General features: G+C 36.8%; 1 protein-coding gene across 1 annotated transcript in view; it reads right to left on the bottom strand.

Moving 5' to 3' along the window:
• Positions 1-18,989, bottom strand: part of ATP9B (ATPase phospholipid transporting 9B (putative)) — a 172,921-nt gene that overhangs the window by 110,702 nt on the left and 43,230 nt on the right. Inside the window, exons 6-7 of the mRNA XM_050915840.1 lie at positions 18,265-18,323; positions 10,122-10,173 (exon numbers count right to left, since the gene is read on the bottom strand). Coding sequence (XP_050771797.1) covers positions 10,122-10,173; positions 18,265-18,323 — 111 coding nt within the window. The remainder of the gene's footprint in view (positions 1-10,121; positions 10,174-18,264; positions 18,324-18,989) is intronic.

Here is an 18,989-nt window from a genome sequence, read left to right as displayed (position 1 = left end):
TTCTTACAATGTACAGTCAGATATGCAGTAGTTATATTATACAGGACAATCATTAAATTGCTGTCTATCATAACAGAAATGGAATCAGGAATTAGGACTTTTTAACTAGCTTTCCTTCTTTTTTGGCTTAAATTTCAGTAGAAAAATCAAAATCAATTCAATCAATTTTCTGATCCTAATGCAAAGTACACATTAACATTGATGCCACAAGTAAAGGTTCAAAACATTCAAAATATTTTAAGAATATTGACTAAACAGGCTCCTTGATTTGAGAGCTCTGACAGCACAGCAGAACTCGCTCTCCCCATCAACCTCCCTAACGCACTTATGTATTTCTAAAGACCAATAATACAAAAAATACATATGCATATACATCTCAAAGAGTGCTTGTAGCTGACTTAAGGAACATTTTCTCTCTTGATGAAGGAAGAGCTCAAGCAAATAGAGGAGGCTGAGAAAAGTGTATGGCCAAATATACCAGAATCCACTGAAAGCGCCTTTAGTCTCGAAGATTTTAGCAGCAGCGATAGTAATCAACTTGAAGGACATACCATTAACTAAATTAGGAGGAGCAGGAATCAAAGCCTTGGTATCTCATAAAGCTTAAACACAGAAAAGTACAAGTCAAAGGAGTTGACAAAGCCATCAGATCACAATAGGCATGTGAAAAACAAGAGGATAAATCTTTGGTTAAAAATTTAGCAGGGAAAAGCACATTCTCCTTTACCAAACAGGAGCCTGGGAAGAAGGAACAGACCCAGCTGCAAAGATTTATCACTGGACTTCATTACAACAAGAAGCAGAGGATTTCTATTTTTTCCAATTTCTTTCACTTGACAGACAGAGGAAGGCTGTGTAAAGCTACATGGACACCTGCAATCAGAACTGTAACTGAAGAAATTAAGTATTTGAGCTAAATTTCATTTACCCTTCATATGTACCAAGAGCAATGACAGCGTGGCAACATGGGCCACAGCACTTGTATGGAGAACCCAGTGCCCTCCTCAACTGTGTACTCCTTACAAGGCAGGTTGCTCCACATTAGGTTTTCCAGCACTGGAAAGAGAGCTGCTAGACTAAGGTAGTTCAAGTCTACACAAGCTCCCATTCCAACTCCAGCCAGCCACACACCTCAAGCCCCATATGAAAGTCAGATTCAGATTAACATGTGCAAGCCATCCTTTCCTTATGAATACATTAAGATTGATTTGAGGATCATTTCTATATTTTCAGTGAGACAAGTTTAAAACTACTGCAAGATCACTCCTCATTAGACTGGATAATCAGAACTTTATAGGCTATGCAGAAATTCCTTTTTCATAATAAAGATGAGGACCATCAAGACACATTTTCCAATCGTTTCAAAGAATTATCAAGTTAATGTTAACAGCTTGCCCAGTAAACCCTTCAGGTAAGAAAAGAAAAAAAAAAAACCACCCAAAATTAAACAATCTAACAGAAGAAAAAGGTGACAGTATCTTTAAAAAAACATAATGCATGGCATCAATCTTATGAACAGATACTTTACAGGAAACATATTATAAACTGCTTCTACGCAAGGAATTCTTGAACCTAACTTCTGCAAGAGTAATTTCTTTGTCTTTTATTTTCAAAGTCTTCAACAACATATCCACAGTCTACCAGTTATAAATATACATACAGTTTGTTTGCCTGACTTGCCCTGCCTCTGAGATCCGCTTTGATGATTCTCACCTTCAGCTTTTCTAAGCTGTTTCCCAAAACTGGGGGAATTGTTTGGCATTTCAAGATACTCAGACTGCTACTCCAGCCAAGCCACCAAATGTCCTGAAATTCTGGGGAAACGCATTATCACTGGAGAGTGGGAACAGGCAAATTTATGCCTAACACAATACACAGCCTCCTTACAGATCAACTTTTTCAACTCCTACTAGTCTTTTTCTTTATATATACGAAAAATAAATAAATAGTAAAATATTTCTTTGTTACTGCTTATTTTGCTGCAAATCTAATGAAACATGCATTGTGCTAGTCACCCAAGTATGCACAGAAAATAAAAGAAAATAATTAGGGGATGAAATATATGATCATGTCTTCTAATAACATTTTACTGTGTAACTTTAAATCAATAATACAGAGAGAGTAATACTATTAGGAGCTTAATGCCTGCTGAGACCTCCTCCTTCCACCCCATAACACTCATACTATCTGACTATATCTTAAACAAGTAGCTGATCACATAGAATCAGTATTACTCAGTGGCTTGAAGTAGATACCAAAACATTTCAAGCCCGAGTTAAATCAAATGTTAAAAACGGAATAGGAACTGAAGTACAGAAACAGATTAAAGTAGTTTGGACAGATTGTTGGCAGCTACTTATGCCCTGAAGATAAACTTTTATCTGGCCGTATGTGCAAAACTTAACTCTAGTCATTTATCATTCTCTATAGCAATAGATTTTCAAAGCATTTTCATTCCCAGACAGGTAGGTTTTATAATGGTTGTTTTCTAAACATAATAGAAAATTCCAGAATGTGTGATAAATGCACCTCCTTCGGCCTTATTATTCTGCAGTAGTTGGTTTTATAAACAGAGAAAAAGTGACATCAGTTGCGCAACTGAATTTGAGACTGACTTTTTTCCTCTGGTTTGATTTTCAAATATCTGAAGTTCCAGAACAGGCTGGGGCCCAGACAATTAAGTTGTTTGTAGAACACTTATTCCCAACTGTCCAGAATAAATAGATACTACTTGCATCACCTTTATTGTATTTTTACTTACAGTGAGTTTGGGGTTTTGTATTAAGACACAAATGTTCTACGCATACTTGCATTTTCAGACCTACAAAACTAATCCTTTTAAACAAGTAAAACATACTTGCCAGCACAATGCTCTCTTTCTGTGGAGAAATGCTTAAGAATAGATCATTTTCAAAATAACTCTTTTCTTTAATTAGCAGACTTTGTTTGAGAAGGTAGACTCTGGAGTAAGCCTTTACTAGTTTATTCAGAGCTCCTTCCAACAGCAAGTCAAGCTATATGAATGACAACCTAGCCTGTACTTGCATTGCATAGTTTATGCCAGTAAAACAGTTAAAATTTTAAAACACCATCACATCTGAGGCAGTTATATTGCTACAGAAATGATTTGCTACAAAGCCTCAAAAAAATGATTTTCCTGTTTTATTCCCACATTTTACGCATAACACTGTTGTTAAAGTAATTACAAGTAAAGAATCCTGAAAACTCTTAACTACAAATTTTAATACAAGTGAGATTGCACTTTTTGTTACAATTCTGAAAAATATAAACATGTTTGCGACTAGGAATTTATGCTTGAGTAAATATACCATTTTTAAGGAGTTTCACAAGTGAAATTCAAAAAACTGATCTATGCAACAGGGAATGCCAACAGGCTGGAGAAACAGACTGACAAGAACCTCAAAGTTCAACAAGAAATGGTGCAAAATCCTGTGCCTGGTGAGGAACAATCCCATATACCAGTACATGCTGGGGGGCCACCCAGCTGGAAAGGAGCTTGGCAGAAAAGGACCTGGGGATCCTGGTCGACACCAGGTTGAACATGAACCAGCAACACGCCCTTGCAGCCCAGAAGGCTATCGGTACCCTGGGCTGCGTTAGGCAACATATTGCCAGCAGGCTGAGGGAGGTGCTCCGTCCCATTTGCTCAGCACTGGTGAGGCCACACCTGGAGTTCTGTGTCCAGTTCTGGGCTCCCCAGTAGAAAAGTGATATGGGCATACTGGAGAAAGTCCAGAGGGCCACGAAGATGATGGACTGGAGTATCTCACATATGAAGAAAGGCTGAGAGAGCTGGCACTGCTCAGCCTGGAGAAGACAAGGCTCAGGGAAGGTCCTATTAACGTCTGTAAATACCTGGAGGGAGGGTGCAAAGACTGAGTCAGGCTCTTCTGAGTCAGTAGTGCCCAGTGACAGGACCAAAGGCAATGGGTGCAAACTGAAACACAGGAGGTTCCCTCTGAACATCAGGAAACAAGAATTATTATTTTTTAACTGTGAGGATAACCAAGCACTGGCACAGCTAGCCCAGAGAGGCTGTGGAATTTCGCTCCTTGGAGATACTCAAAAGCTGTCTGGACGTGATCCTGGGCAACCAGCTCTAGGTGGCCCTGCTTGAGCAGGGGTGTTGGACCAGATAATATCTGGAGGTCCCTTCCAACCTCAACCATTCTGCGATTCTGAGACACCATCTGAAGTACTCACATAGGTAAGACCAAAACAATGTAATGCAGGCCCGAAAAATACCAGATGTAACAACTGTGCAAATGGCATTACCTTGCAAGGAATTAAAGGTTCTTCACAATCAAAGGATTTTGAGAGTTTGTGAATGATTTTCCATTTCCCTATTGCTTCCATCGCACAGCTGTAGTGGTAGACATACAGTGTTTTGGAATGTCCACACCAGTACTATATACTGGATTTAAAGACATACAATAATAAAATTGTTTGATGATGATTTTTGCATGACAGCATGCTTGACAGCAGTGGAACTGATCAGCCAGTGGGAGTTACTCTCTCCAGAGTATCACCTCTAACAAAAAAACCCCAAAACAACCCTCTCTTGTCAATTTGGTAGCTGCTGAGAAGTCTACAGCAGCTCACGTATTAAAATGCATTTGTGGACCTTATTTTACTAGACTTCTACCTTTACAGTTTTTACAAACTTTTACAAGTTTGTTAGAAGAGGAATATCTTAATGCAGTACTCTGTCTCTTGGGAAAACTACTTTTTTCCAGAAGCAGTGGCTGTTACTCTACATAGAATCAAGCGTCTGCCAAGAATTCTAACTCTGTGCAAAAGACATATGTACAAGGTTCAAATACCATGGTCAGGAAAGTTGAAGTAGACCAGTAAAAGCACGTCCACTTTACCCTTTGGAAGTTCAGTTTCTACCAGAAAAGCCTGAACATAAAACCCAGCTCTACTTTTCATACTATCACAAAGCATTATCTGTGACAAAGGGGACCTCAGGAACAAAAAGAAGGGTTTAACTAAGATTAATCAATTCTTATCCTCCTAAAAAGCTACTAACAAAAACCAGTTTCATAACAGTGTTGTGATAAGTCTGTCATAGGCCTAAATAGTTAGCAGTAGTACAGAATACAAACAATTCTTTGTAGTCCTAGTGTCTATAGAGCATGTCACAAGCCCAAAAGGTAGTTAGCCCTTGGCTCTTCCAGCTACAGAGGCTTTAGCAAATAGCCCGTTTAGCCCTATTTCCACATACAATACTATTCTGCCATGCCATCTTTCTCCCTGTAACTTTCAACTGTGGCCAATTTCAATCAAGTATGGCAGACCAAAGATCTCAAGGATATTCCTTGAATTTTTGTGAAAAATGAGAGGATGAAAGAGCCACATGAACAAGAGAAAAGCCAAGCTGTTAGCTCCAGCAGTCATCTGTTCTAGGACCTAGCAAAAATTGATAGCAAAAATCAACATGTGCTTAGCTCAGAACCAGCCACTGCATATGCCAGCTTTTGCCCCATGAATAATAAGAATCTGAGGTTACTGGAGGTGAGCAAATGAAAAGTTTGAAGGAAAAAAAAAATTAAGCTTCATTCATTCTTTTTTGATACTGTAGCCACCCTATCAAATTTGCGTTCTTCTCAGAATTTCACATTTGAAAGTTAACAAAGCACAAATATTCCAGAGATACCAAGTCTTATAAAGCCATGCACCAGATTTTCATGAAGGACCAGTTCCAGCTCATGTCAGAACACCTTTGTGTGTTAGTACTGGAATATCTGACCTGGATCAGAAGCCAGTCACTGAACCAAGGCACAACCAAGGTACCAACACAAGGCACAACCAAGGTACCAACACAAGGCACAACCAAGGTACCAACACAAGGCACAACCAAGGTACCAACACAAGGCACAACCAAGGTACCAACACAAGGATTTTAGCTTAGAGAAGGAAAGAGTTATCTTTGAAATTTTTCTTCTGTCTTTTACATAGTATCTTTGATAATACTCCCATAATGCTGAAGTCATTAACACCTGCTTCATTTAGCAGTTCCTGTGGACAATTATAAAGTCATACAATGATGTCTGGAATGCCCTGTCTAGCTTTTGATCTATGATTGAGATGGCATATAGACAAATAAAACGTAGAGAGCATGCCAAGCAATTTAAAAAAGAACCTGGAAACTATGTTAAAGGCCACTTTGGATCTATCTTAATTTCAATAAGGAAGCTTTCCGCTGGTGTAACACAGATCTTGTCTACATTTGCATAACAGCTTTCCACTAAGGTAGTCAGTTGGTTTTGGCATGATGCCTGCTTATACACCAAATGAAAATAACCTTTAAACCATCTTTTGCAGCCGGCTCAGCATGAACATTTCCTTTAATCTGGTGGAAGGCTGATAAATGAGACAAATCTTCCAAATTGCTTGTCATCTCTGCCATATGTAATGACCAAAACAAGATTCAGCCTTAACCTTCCCCCCCCCCTTTTTAAATATATATAAAACCAAGATATTATTCCAAAGTTTTTTGCTCTTAATTTTTTTTTTTAATTTGGAAGCCAATTAAGATCTTGTGGAAACCTCTGTTATATGGGGAGCCTCACAGCAGCAAAGAATTCGCATCTGAGGAGTGATTTCCGCCTGCTCCATGCCCCTGGGAAGTAATCCTAACTCTAAACTCAAACAGCCATCTAGCTGTCTCCATTCATGAAAGAGGGGAATACCAATGTTACGGACTGTCGAACACAAAACAAAGACCCACCTACATTAGTCTTTAGACTAACTTTTCTAAAAGTCTGATTAAAAAAATTAGGCATCTTATAAATTAGATACATGTACACGATTAACATCAAGTCATTATATCAGATTACATGAAGATATCATTCTAGCTAAAAGATAATGTATCTGATAAAGTAAAAAAAAAAAAAAAAAAAAAAAGACCTCTAATAAGAAATCAGTTTTATCAAAATAAGCTTGATTCCCTGAAATTCAGCTTCTGCTATGTAGAGTTAAAAGTATCCTAAAAACCTCAACATTCCTAAAAGTGCATTTGGGGGGCGGGTGCTAACTGGAAGGGGAGGAAAACAAGCACACGCCACTGTCATTTCTTCCACGGTACCACAATTGTGTGAAATGAAGCCAGAATAGTTTTAGGCTGAACTTTGTAAACTACCCATTTATAACTCAAACTGCTTCTTTTTTGACTGAAGATATAGGCTACTGCAGTGCTGCAGACTACATTAATATGTAGCGTAAATATTGAAGTTGGAAAATAGTACTTTGCCCCACAAGAAGCTTACAGGGTGGGTTGGATTTTAAGATTAGTTCAAACTCTTCCCTGCACTCTTTATAGATTTATAGTAACAAGTTATAGTTAAACTGTTTTATTGCACAGAAGATAAAATAAAATTACATATAGGACATAAACCCATGCAAAAACTAATGTGTTTTACAAAGTACTTAAAGTGTCAACTATAAATTAAACCATAAATCAGTCAAAACTGCAACATCCAAGAAGAAACAATTACAGATGTAAGTGTTCACTCTTTAGTCAAAAAACAATTACTGCCATATGCTTGAAGTTCAAGGGATTTTTTTTTGTGGTTTTTGTTTGTTTGTTTTTAAAAAGTGCAACACCAATATAACTAGTTAACCTGTTGCCTGCATGTAGAAAGTGCATTTTCAACGTTAAAAACCACATTCCATGTGTAGCAGAAGTGCATATAAAATAATGTATATCAGAATTTTGGGAAGATTTCACTCAATTTGCTCTTTACTCACTTTACATTATAATGAACATTTACATAGTAGGTACACAACTCTGTCAAAGTGCTCACAAGCATTATTTTAAGGTCAATTATGGAAAGTCTATTGTTACAACATGATAAAATAAGTAGCCTTATTTTCTAGATAGTAAATTAATGGAGCTTCTTATAGGAAAATTTTAATTATGACATTCTAATAAAGCTGACTGAAGTAGACTTAAGCACTGAACACTGAAGTAGACTTAATGAATTTTACTTTAAAAATGTTTTTCTTCACACTTCTGACATAGGAATTCATCCTTTTCCCCTCCCCCCATCCATATCCTGACAAAGAGATCGTTTAACTTATATTAACTGTGGTCCTTCAAGATTTACTATTCATACATATTCCAATCAAGACACAGAGGTATCCTGTGCAGATGCATTTCTGGCCTGTATTGTTCACTGACAACCACACCTGTGCCCCATCCTTCAACTCACAGTGCTACAGGGAAGGGAGACTACACAGTGTCTTACAACCTCACAAACAGAATCCAGGAACAGGGAGGACAACATGCTATAGTGCAGATGCGCAAAATACATAATTTAAGAACTTGTTTTGTTGCAAGCTAGGCAACTGTCTCATCTTGTTCTTGTTCACTTATTCCAGCAGTGACAATGCAGCTGATGTAAACTGCTGCAAGGATCCTAATTAAGGACAGCAAGCTAGCTCTCACCAGACAAACAGTTCTTGATGCTCCTACAACAGCAAACACTGCACAATGTTACATATTGAGTTCCCTACACATTTCTACTGTGCGCACATCACTTAAAGAAATTACAACTGATACATACCCCTGCTGAAGTGGATGATGATTGCTTCCAAATGCCTAGATATGTAGCACCTAATCCAGCATAGCTAGTAAAGGCTAGGAAATTTTTGAATCAACATACATTGCCTTCTACCACCTACACATTGCATGCAACTGGCCTAGTTTAAAGTAATTCTTCTATAGGTGCAGAAGTCCTCCTACCTTTTACTTTTCTAGGAGTTGTGATTTCAGCTGAAACAGTTTTTGGGTCAGTAGGAAAAGATGACATTGCGAGTAGCCCAAAAAGAAACATTATCAACCCTTTTATAATCATGCTGGATCCAAGAGATTTGAGTTGTCAGAAGCATTATGCATTTTAATAAAATGTGGTACTGTGGGAGGGAATAAAAAGAAAAGCCCATGTATCCTGAACCAGAGGGTGGTTAACCAAGATGGCGATTATATACAGACTATTAGGAAACTTTGTCAGTCCAGAGCAGTTATAGATGATCTAGTGCATCTAATCAGCATTTGAAAGTCATTAGCAAGACACAGTAACTATACAGTAATTTCTTCTTCTTCTAGCAAATATATAGCTCTAGTAGTGTTCTGTATGCTATCAGAAATATTTTTGTCTTCTCTTGCAAATGATCTCTGCAAATTTAGCCTTTTATCTGAAATATATGATAGAACTCCAGTGCCACAGTGAAATACCAAGTGCCACTAATACAGGCTTTACCAATATCACAGCTATTAGCTTTGTGAAATTTAGTGCTATCTGACAAATATCAGACAGTTCTTCAGGATCTGAAGAGAAATGGTAATATAAAGGAGGGAAACTAATTTGAGTTATATGGGGGGCATGCAATAGTAATTTCTAAACTTTAATCAAAACAGCTATAATTTATAGGATTCCTGTAAAGGAGATATTTGTTTCCCAAAGATTAAGAGTACTCCCCTATCACCATGTGAAGAGAAATAGAGCTAACGTGAAGTACTTTTCTTTCTCTCACTCAAGAAAACTGTTGGGTTTTTTTTTTTTTACTGACCAAAAAGGTAGTATTATTTCAAAGTAAAAAAATTCAGTTATTTCAGGTTTTTAGATCATTGTAATAGATTTTTTTAAATTATTTTAATCACATATTAGTGCGTTCAATTTCAGTTCTTTTCAATTTAATAACTGAAATAGTCAGATGACATTTAAATGTGTTGCAAGATAATGATTAGTCGTAAATCATTTAAAATACTGTCAAGTCATATTAAACAAGTACAGTCTTTTAACTATAGTCTTAATATTTGCTTTACCTAAACATTTTGTTATAACAATTCATAAAAATCATCTATTTAGAGGAACATATCTATAAAGGTCTCACATTCACAGTAAGATTTCTCCTGTTTTACAGTCCAAGCATACTGTATTTCTCACATATGGACCCTCTCCCATTAATCTGATGAAGGCAGATCTCCTAGCATCAATCTATTTGACCACTTCAAATTGGCCACAACGCACAATCTAAAATTTCACCGCAACCACAAACTTATCACGTAACCAATCTGAATTATCAAAACATACCAGTTTTTTCCGATGTTCTGAGAAACACCATGTCAGATGGGATTCGTTGATTCTGAGAGGGGGAAAAAAAAAAAAAAAGAGGTATATTTTTTGTAAGTAGGAAAAAAGTGAATTCCAATCAAATGTCCAGTAAGATCTATCACCAAAAGGTCACACTTGGATTGAAACTCAATTAAAATAGGATTTCTCATAGTACTTTACATTCAGCGTTTGCAATTCAGAAATCAATATTTTCAAAAAATTATACAATAAGCAAACAACAGCTAATCCTTTCAGATGCTCTTTGTAAGTGAATCATAAATACCTGAAGAACTACAACAGATTTACATTTTCTTGACTCAAAACAGTAGTCCTAGAATATAAATATCTTATTGAAATATTTTTAAAAATAATTTCACTGAGCAAAACTCTGACACTCACTTAGCATATATAATAGAAAAAACAGTGAAATTTAAAACATCTGTCTTGGCACTCAAGTTGCAAACGTTATGTATATTCTCCTCTCCATATTGTATATTCTCCAAGTATTCTCCTCTCTCCCAAAACACACAAACATACACAGAGGAAACAGCAAGTTAGGGAACAGAATTTTCCTGTTTCACGTATCTATAAACCTCTCCTTTACAAAGACAAAAATGAACAGAATTTCTTCCTCAGTATCTAAGGCATAGAGCCATATGCAGTCAGATGCATCTGCACACCTGTTCTGCCATTTCCCTTTTAAGCACAGCACTATCTGTATCAAATCAGGTTTCCAGTGTTTTGTTGACCACAGAAAGGCCAATCTAAGCTTTCGCAGATTAAACAAAGTGAACAATACTGCCCTCCCACACACATGTTATCTGCTACATGACTACCCAAATCCTTAGCTCTCCCACCACTTGTTCACAAGGCATCTACCAGCACCAGTTACACATTGCCAGCATAGGGTTTAAGAATGAAAAACCGGAGGAAGTAAAAATAACCAACATATCAAAACGTGACAGATGCAGGACTGGCAAGGAAAAAAGCGACACACTAAGCTGACAGGGATCAGAGTGAACAGTGGACAGAGCAATGAGAAAAGATACCGCACCGAATTGCAGTTTCTTCCATCACAACTTATGTCCAGCATGCCACATGCTGTACTGTTTGATACTGAAGCTAAACACAAAGATTCATTTGCATTTCATTTACAGACTACCTTTAACCAATTAAGAAATCTCAGTGGATTATTAGCAATGGCTTTACTAGTTTCATGCTAAAAAAATATTTCTTAATATTCATTTCAGATTACTTAAGAGGACATAACGCACAAATATTTTTCACATAGAAAGTACCTCCATTTGAGAATAAATTTCAGGTTTTCCTGTTATACTTGGTTGATATTGCCTTGAAAGCCACTGCATACCTAAGGCTCATCTTTTTTTAAGAGCTCAACTATCTGAGTGGAAAAGAAAATAAATGTAGCTAAGCTGACCACATGGCATACACTAACCTCATAGATTTCAGCCTTAAAAACCTGACTGAATTTACTCAACATAAAAAGTTAAGAAGCATGTTCAATATATGAGCATTTCAAAACTACACAATTATTCCCTATTTCACACTTCAGTTATAATCAAACTGCAAAATTAATACAGCAGTAATGCAATTGTGGCTCTATTTTGTGCATAAACTGCCAGCTATACAAAACTGGTTAGTTATTTTATACAGAAGAAACAGCAATGAAGATGGGGTCAAGCTAACCTGAAAACTTCAATTCAAGACATTAAGCAATGGAACATCTCACATACTGAACACAGTATACAGGATCCCGCCTGTAAATTTTATAAGGGTCATCCTAGCCACAATACTTTGATTCACTGAAGATACGAATTCTATGAGTTATTACAAAGACGTAACTATCAAAGAAAAACATAATGGGTTCAAAATTATCTTTACATGAAATCCAAGTGCATTCAGCATGTAGCAGCTCTGAACGTACTTATCCCAACAGGAATCTAGGCAATAGCCCAGACCACAGCATCAGTAAACACATTCAAAAACCTCCTAGAAGAATCAACACAAACACAGAGGGGTAATTTTGTTCATTTGAGTCAAGTCAGTCCTCCATCTCAACATTTAAGGACGCAACACTGCTATGAACAGAAAGAAACCCAGCAGTCTCAGACTGGTTTGATTTGAAACCAGACACGTAGTTTCTCATTTTTAACCCTCCACCTTTTACTTTTTTAAAGGTAGCACTTCCCCTTCATCACTGCCTGTCCAAAGAAAAATCTTAGAAGTACACACACTCATAGTCACCTCCAATAAAACAGCTCAAAATACATCCATCAAGATAATTAAACACTTGGTGTGTGGGACCTTCAAAATACGCCTGACTATCCATAAAAATCAGTTCAGAAAGTGAAAAAATTTAGTCTCACTCATAATGGAGAATAAACATGTATTTACACTAGGCAACACCACTGAAGAAGCTGATGCTTTTTCCCATATATAATGCTGTACTCTAACATTTGCCTTAGTTCTTGAGAAGCCACACTCATACAGCAACATTATTTCTGACCACAAAACTTCCTGGACGCTGTATGCAAATTTCTCCATTACTCCAAAGAAACCTTCCTGAGATCAGCATGCAGCCACAACAGTGCCATTTGGAATAGTGTGAGCTGAATAGATCTGTCAGGGTCAGCTGCCAGATTCTGTGTTATATGGGCTCCGCTTTCAAAATAAGATGATGTAAACTCTCTGAATCTGGGAGGCAGGTACCTCTTGCCACTCCCTGCAACATACGCTCAAGGACACCAATTCAAAAGTGGGAGTGGAAGCAACCGCAACTGTATTCTCTATGATGGGAAGTTCAGTATAGAGGGGTCATGAAGGGCTACAGAGATAGTACCATCTCAAGCAAACAAGATGCTTGGAAAACAAGCAAGTTTGGAAACACTAGAAAAATAGATGCATGTTCTGGTTTACCTAAAAATCTTACGCAGTTAGCAAAAACCCTCCTCATACCTTAAAATTATGCGTTTTCATGCATGGATACTTCCTGATTTGCAGCAATTCCCATTTATTTGTAAAAGCACAAAGAGTTAAAAATTCATGTGCTTGTCTGTATGTCAACAGTATCCACCTTGAAGAGGCTGCTCACCTGCAACTGCAGCTAGTACAGCATTTTTTGGAATCTTGCCTTATAACAGAAAATAATTAAACATGTAGTGAAATTTATTATCCATCATGAGCCCAGATTCAACCAGGAATATCTCATAATCAGATTTGGAAAAAATAGCAATAAAAACATTACCCTTAATATATATTATTATGCACCTATTAGAGGAAAGGGAAAATGCAACTTCAAAATTAAATAAATCTTTCCTTAAATGACAATAACAATTAAACAGATATCCAGTCTTCATATAGATTAGCTATACATTTTTGCTGCTTCCCTGCCAGCTCTGACATAAATCCATTACACAAGTTTCAGGTTACTGGCTTCATGCCTACAAACTTCCAGTTACTTGTAAACAAGCTAAAGCACTTGACCAACACCCAAAAATTTTGCAAAAATAACAGTCAAATGATCTAATACTGAATTAAAAAGAAGTTGTAATAATCCAAGTGAGGCATCAGGTTTTTACAAATCATTACCAGCTTCCACGGAGAATGCATGTTTCACATTCAGTAAATGAAACCTGGTACTTGCTATCCAAGATTCAAGTCTTTACGCCTGACAAAATTGGCCAGAATCACAGAATATCTGAAGTTGGAACGGACCCACAAGAATCATCGAGTCCAACTCCCTGCTCCTTGCAGGACTACCTAAAACTAAAACATTTGACTAAGAGCATCGTCCAGGTGCTCCTTGAACTCTGACAGGCATGGTGCCGTGACCACTTCCCTGGGGAGCCTGTTCCAGCAACCGACCACCCTCTCAGTGAAAAACCTTTTCCTAATGCCCAACCTGAACTTCCCCTGGTGCAGCTTCATTCCATTTCCTTGTGTCCTATCGCTGGTCACAAGAGAGGGAAGATCAGCACCTCCCCCCCTGCTGCCCCTCTTGAGGAAGTTGTAGACTGCAATCAAATTAGTCATTTGATCTTTTTCACATTTTAATAGAAAAAATGCATCTTGATTTTATGTCTTTTTAATGTGTTCTCTCTGCTTGTTTTTCTTTCCTGTAAAATAACGTAAGCTTTTCTGCATTAACATATCTGAATGTATCCTTCCACATAGGGAAGGCTAGAGACTGTCTTGTCTTTGCTTTCTCCCTCAGGAAAAAAAAAAACCAAAACCAAAACCACAACAGTATTTAAGATTGACATCTCATTTTTCATCAGGTTTTCTGTATTTTGGAAATGGGCAGAAAGGTACTGCAGGACTACTAGATACCAAACAACATTGTCACTATTACTGCTGACACTGGAGAGCAAAGATCCCCCTGCAAAGACGCACCTAGTCACTATAAAAGAGTGACTACACAGAAACAGATGGCAAGTATACTACAAAAATCTTTAACACCTCATTATGGAGAAAATTAGAGTTCTGTTGTACATTGTCACAGACAAACAGCAGCAATATGTCAATCATGTTAGACCTCTCGTGTCATTTATCAAAATGGAACAAGTTAAAATGACAACACATACAACTTCAAGCATTCAGAAACCCATGAAGAAACTATGTAATCTCAATTACCATGGAGATGAAGCAAGGAATGTTTACTGATATATACTAAAATTTGAATATATGTCATGAAAGTGACTTGAATACATTGTTTTGCTTAAGTCTGGGCAGAATTAGAGCTCCAGGAAAGGAGGGCTTCCATTTCTCTCAGTGTTTGTCTATGCTGCAGACTTACAGATTCATTTCTAGAGATCTAACTATGGCAAGACAATGGTCAACACAAGGTAAGTACTTCCCCAGCTTCTGGGTTCCCATGGCTAACTCCATGCCATCCAGGAATACTAGCCAGATTGGAAAACAAGAGAACCCACAAAAACACCTATACCTCCCTGCAACACAGGCTACAATATTCACTTGAAAAATACCTTTTCTAATAGCTTTCAAATTACTTTTTTCATTTTTTCTCATGTTATTATCATGAAATTGTTATTTACATAAGCTTCTCCAGCTCCCTAGTCAGTCTTCCAGTTTCCCTACAACTGCCCATAGCTACAGACCCTCAGAATTTTGCATTTACTGTCCTTTCTTCTCCATTCATGTAATGAACTGTGTACTTTTCTCACTGACTAAAATATTCCTGCTTGCTTCTGACTTATAAACAGAAGAGGCACTTCCCAGTTGCTGTCTTGAATCTGCATGCTGTGCAATACCGCATGCTAGCATTAACTGCGATCCTTACAAATATTGGATTAATTTCACTTTATACACGAAATTTAAAAAACCCCAATTGTGTCCTTTTACAGCTCCAAGAAAAGCTCTCAAAGTTTTAAGATAAAGCATTACTGTTCCAAATGTTTTAAAACACTATGTGTTATTATTAAATGTTAAGTACATGTGTTATTATTAATAACTAAATGTGTTAAGTTTTATGCCCTCTTCACATCTCCAAAACGTATTCCAAACTGTCAACAAGCTCCAGTGTCTAAATAACAATATCTGAACTCATCAAGTCATCCCTTCAATTGTCTTATTTAGAAACACTATGCACACCTGTGCTCCCATTGGACACTAAAAATGTGTCTTAACACAAGCTAAGGAGAAGATCTAGGAAGCAGAATGTCTGTTGGAGGCAGGGGACCGTTTTTCAGCTAACATATACAAACGTCTTTTAGCTTTTAAAAACAGGCAATATTTTCTTCTATTCAGGCCTCTTCCTGCCCTAGTATTAGTGCATTACAAAATTTTCAGTTGAAACAACAGATATATTACTTGGAACTAAACTGTTTTGAGCGCTTTGCAGTCACTTAAAGCTGCTTTGAAATTAATCAGGCCTATTAAAAAAAGACAATAATCAGAGGATATCCAAGTTTTAAATATAGAAAAGCCTTTCACTTAAGTTGTTACAATTTGTGATGCAGTCACTAGTTAACATATGGATCTTCAGCTCAAATGAGTCATTAATTTCAGTGCAGAAATGCTGTTGATGCATCTTCCAGTCAAATACAATGTTAACTTTTTCCTTTGCCATTAGAGTAAGCAATTGAACGTTTCACTCCCGACTGGTTCTTTGGCTTGAGTCATACTCTGAAATTGAAAACTGCTTGCTCCAACAAAATACACTTCTCAATAGAACCAGAAAACATTTAGTTTCATTAGTCTGAAGGCAACCCCAGCTAGACCAAAAGGAAAAAAAGCTCTGCTGGGGCAGGATGGAGCTTAAAGCTGAAATACAACATTCAAACAATTATGTGCATCTTACTGAGATATCTGAGTAAAATCTTCATCAAAAAGAACTCTACTCATTATTTCCCTAAATCCTTAAACATTACTTTTTTTCATTAGAAACTTCAGGTACTCACAACATATGATCTGTAAGCTGCTGCAAGTAATGCTGAAATAGATGCTAATGACCTACCCCATACAATACAGATTGATCCCCAAAGTAATTCCAGTTTTCCAAATTCTAGCATAATTCAACGGACTGATGGATCTCAGTAAATTTCAGGGAAGGCAGATTACCTGTGTAGCCACTAGAGTCTTCCCTACACTCTATAATAATTAATGCCAGGTTTAGAGATTAAGGCGGCCCTAAAAAGTTTCCTAATAAAAACTGAAGCAAATATCTCATTCTCAGTCTCCTAGAAGATCTGGAACATGCACAAGTGAGCAGCTGCAAGCTGACTCCACCTGCATTCTAAGATAGCAAGGTGTAAGGCAAAACAGATATAAAGGCCAGACATATTAGTACTAATCTTGTCTACGCTAGAATATGCTGCTCAGACAGGCCCCAAAAGATATCAGGTACAGATAGCTGACAAAAGAAAGAAAAGCAAGAAATAGTACAAACTACATGAAAACAGATATATTTTAAGCTGAGAGCAGCAAACCAGAAGAGACTTTGGTGTATCGTTCTTACTTTGGACTATAGAAGAAACAGAAAAAGGAAGGAAACAGAAGTTTCCCAAAACAAACAGAAGAGAAGTTACTTATATATGGCTGAAAAAAAGACAATAATCTCTTATCCACTAATGATTTATGAGTTCTCCAGATTCTCCAAGTAAAAGGAGAGGTGTTAACAAATAAGAAAGCACAAAATGTCTCAGGAGGGCATATTTGCTGCAGGATTTTCTTTTCTCAGAAGTAATTTACTCCACTAAATAGGAGCAAAACCACTAAGAAGTTTAGAAAAGTCTAATCACTGACTAGGTTCCACTAAGGATTATTCTGCCAAGCTGCAACTTGCCATACAACACTTCAAACAAAGCTGTAGATACAAGCTTCAACTTGCAATGCTTCCTTCCAGCATCTCCATGGATTAGCTCTCTAATACAAAGAGTGATGGGAATCACTTGCTGGCACCCAGAAAGTGAGTCACCTTTCCAGAATGAACTTAAGTAAAAATAGTTTCCTCTGACAAGAAAATTAAGTTGACTTTCAAGGACACAATAATTTCTTAGTACCCCAGCAAGCCAACTGAAATAAGCAACACCATCTTTATTATAATACTAACAGAGAGGGGAAAAAAGTTCACAGCTCTCACCATTTGCAATCAAACTGGAAAGCTTTTTCTCCTTTTTAAAAATATAAAACCTTTTACATTATTTAATTATATATATTATAATATTACATACATATTATAATTATAAAATATAAATATATTTTTATATATAAAAATAAAACTTATCCTTGAAGGCTTCAGACATAGGAAAACACTGATTTGAGCATCAGAAGGAAGGTATCAGTAATCAGACAGCTTAGAAAATTCACCACAGCACAAGCCAGAGAATTTAATTCAGTAGTTGTATTTCCTTCACTAGGTAAATTTAAGCATACACCAATTCATGAAATATAAATGCTTACATTCAATTAAGCTTATAATTAATCCAAAACTAGACTTCCTTGAAGATTCTCAAATAAGACTTGAACTAAAATACTAGCTAGTTAGTACTTGACAGATTAGTACCTCGATACACTTTTCTTCAGAAGATAATTAGCATGTTAATAATCTTTAGTCTCTAAAATATATTTAAAAAGTATCAACCTTTTCCACTATGATGAGGTCTCCAACTTGTATGTCTGAACTCTTAACTTGCACTTTACCTTAAAAAAAAGAAGAAATGTAATCAACTTAGGCAGACATTAATAAAGAGTCACAAGAATATAAATCCCAGAATGCAAATTATACTTAAAGATGTTATTGTTTGGTGAAAATGTTACAATTTATACAAAATGGATCTCTGATGAACACAATAAATAGATTTCATCTGTTTGAATAAATAATTCACTGGTTAAAAGAGTCTAGTTTTGTAACCAGTTGACTATTGCAGAAGTATTAGAGAAAAAAATGTATGGAAGATGCTCAAGTCTGATCTATAGTATCAATAACAGAGTTGTAAAGTTGGAAAAAGGAGTCTTTCACATCTCCTACTGGACAGCACTTCTATTTCTGACAAGTCAAGAGTTGGTAGGCTTACAGTCATGGAGCATTCTCACACACGAGTTGTTAGTCACAGCCCAGTTACCAACAGGTAGCTTTGCTTGGCTACTAAAGTTACTGATGTAATTGGCACTGTCTGACACTTGTTGGCAATTACAACAGAAAAGAGGTAAGTCTCTCTAAAGTCTGAAGAAATGCCTGAAGATTTCATTTTAGAAAAGTAAAATATCAAAAGCTGCTATAGAGGTTTTTAATTCTCTAGAGCTGCCCATTCAGTAACTGCTGTGAACAACTCATTCAAAAATATAGACAGCACACATACCAATTTA

Source organism: Gymnogyps californianus, chromosome 2, assembly GCF_018139145.2.
Source record: "Gymnogyps californianus isolate 813 chromosome 2, ASM1813914v2, whole genome shotgun sequence".
Lineage (NCBI taxonomy): Eukaryota > Metazoa > Chordata > Aves > Accipitriformes > Cathartidae > Gymnogyps > Gymnogyps californianus.
Note: the sequence above shows the minus strand (reverse complement) of the source record. Positions and strands in the feature narration are given on the sequence as shown.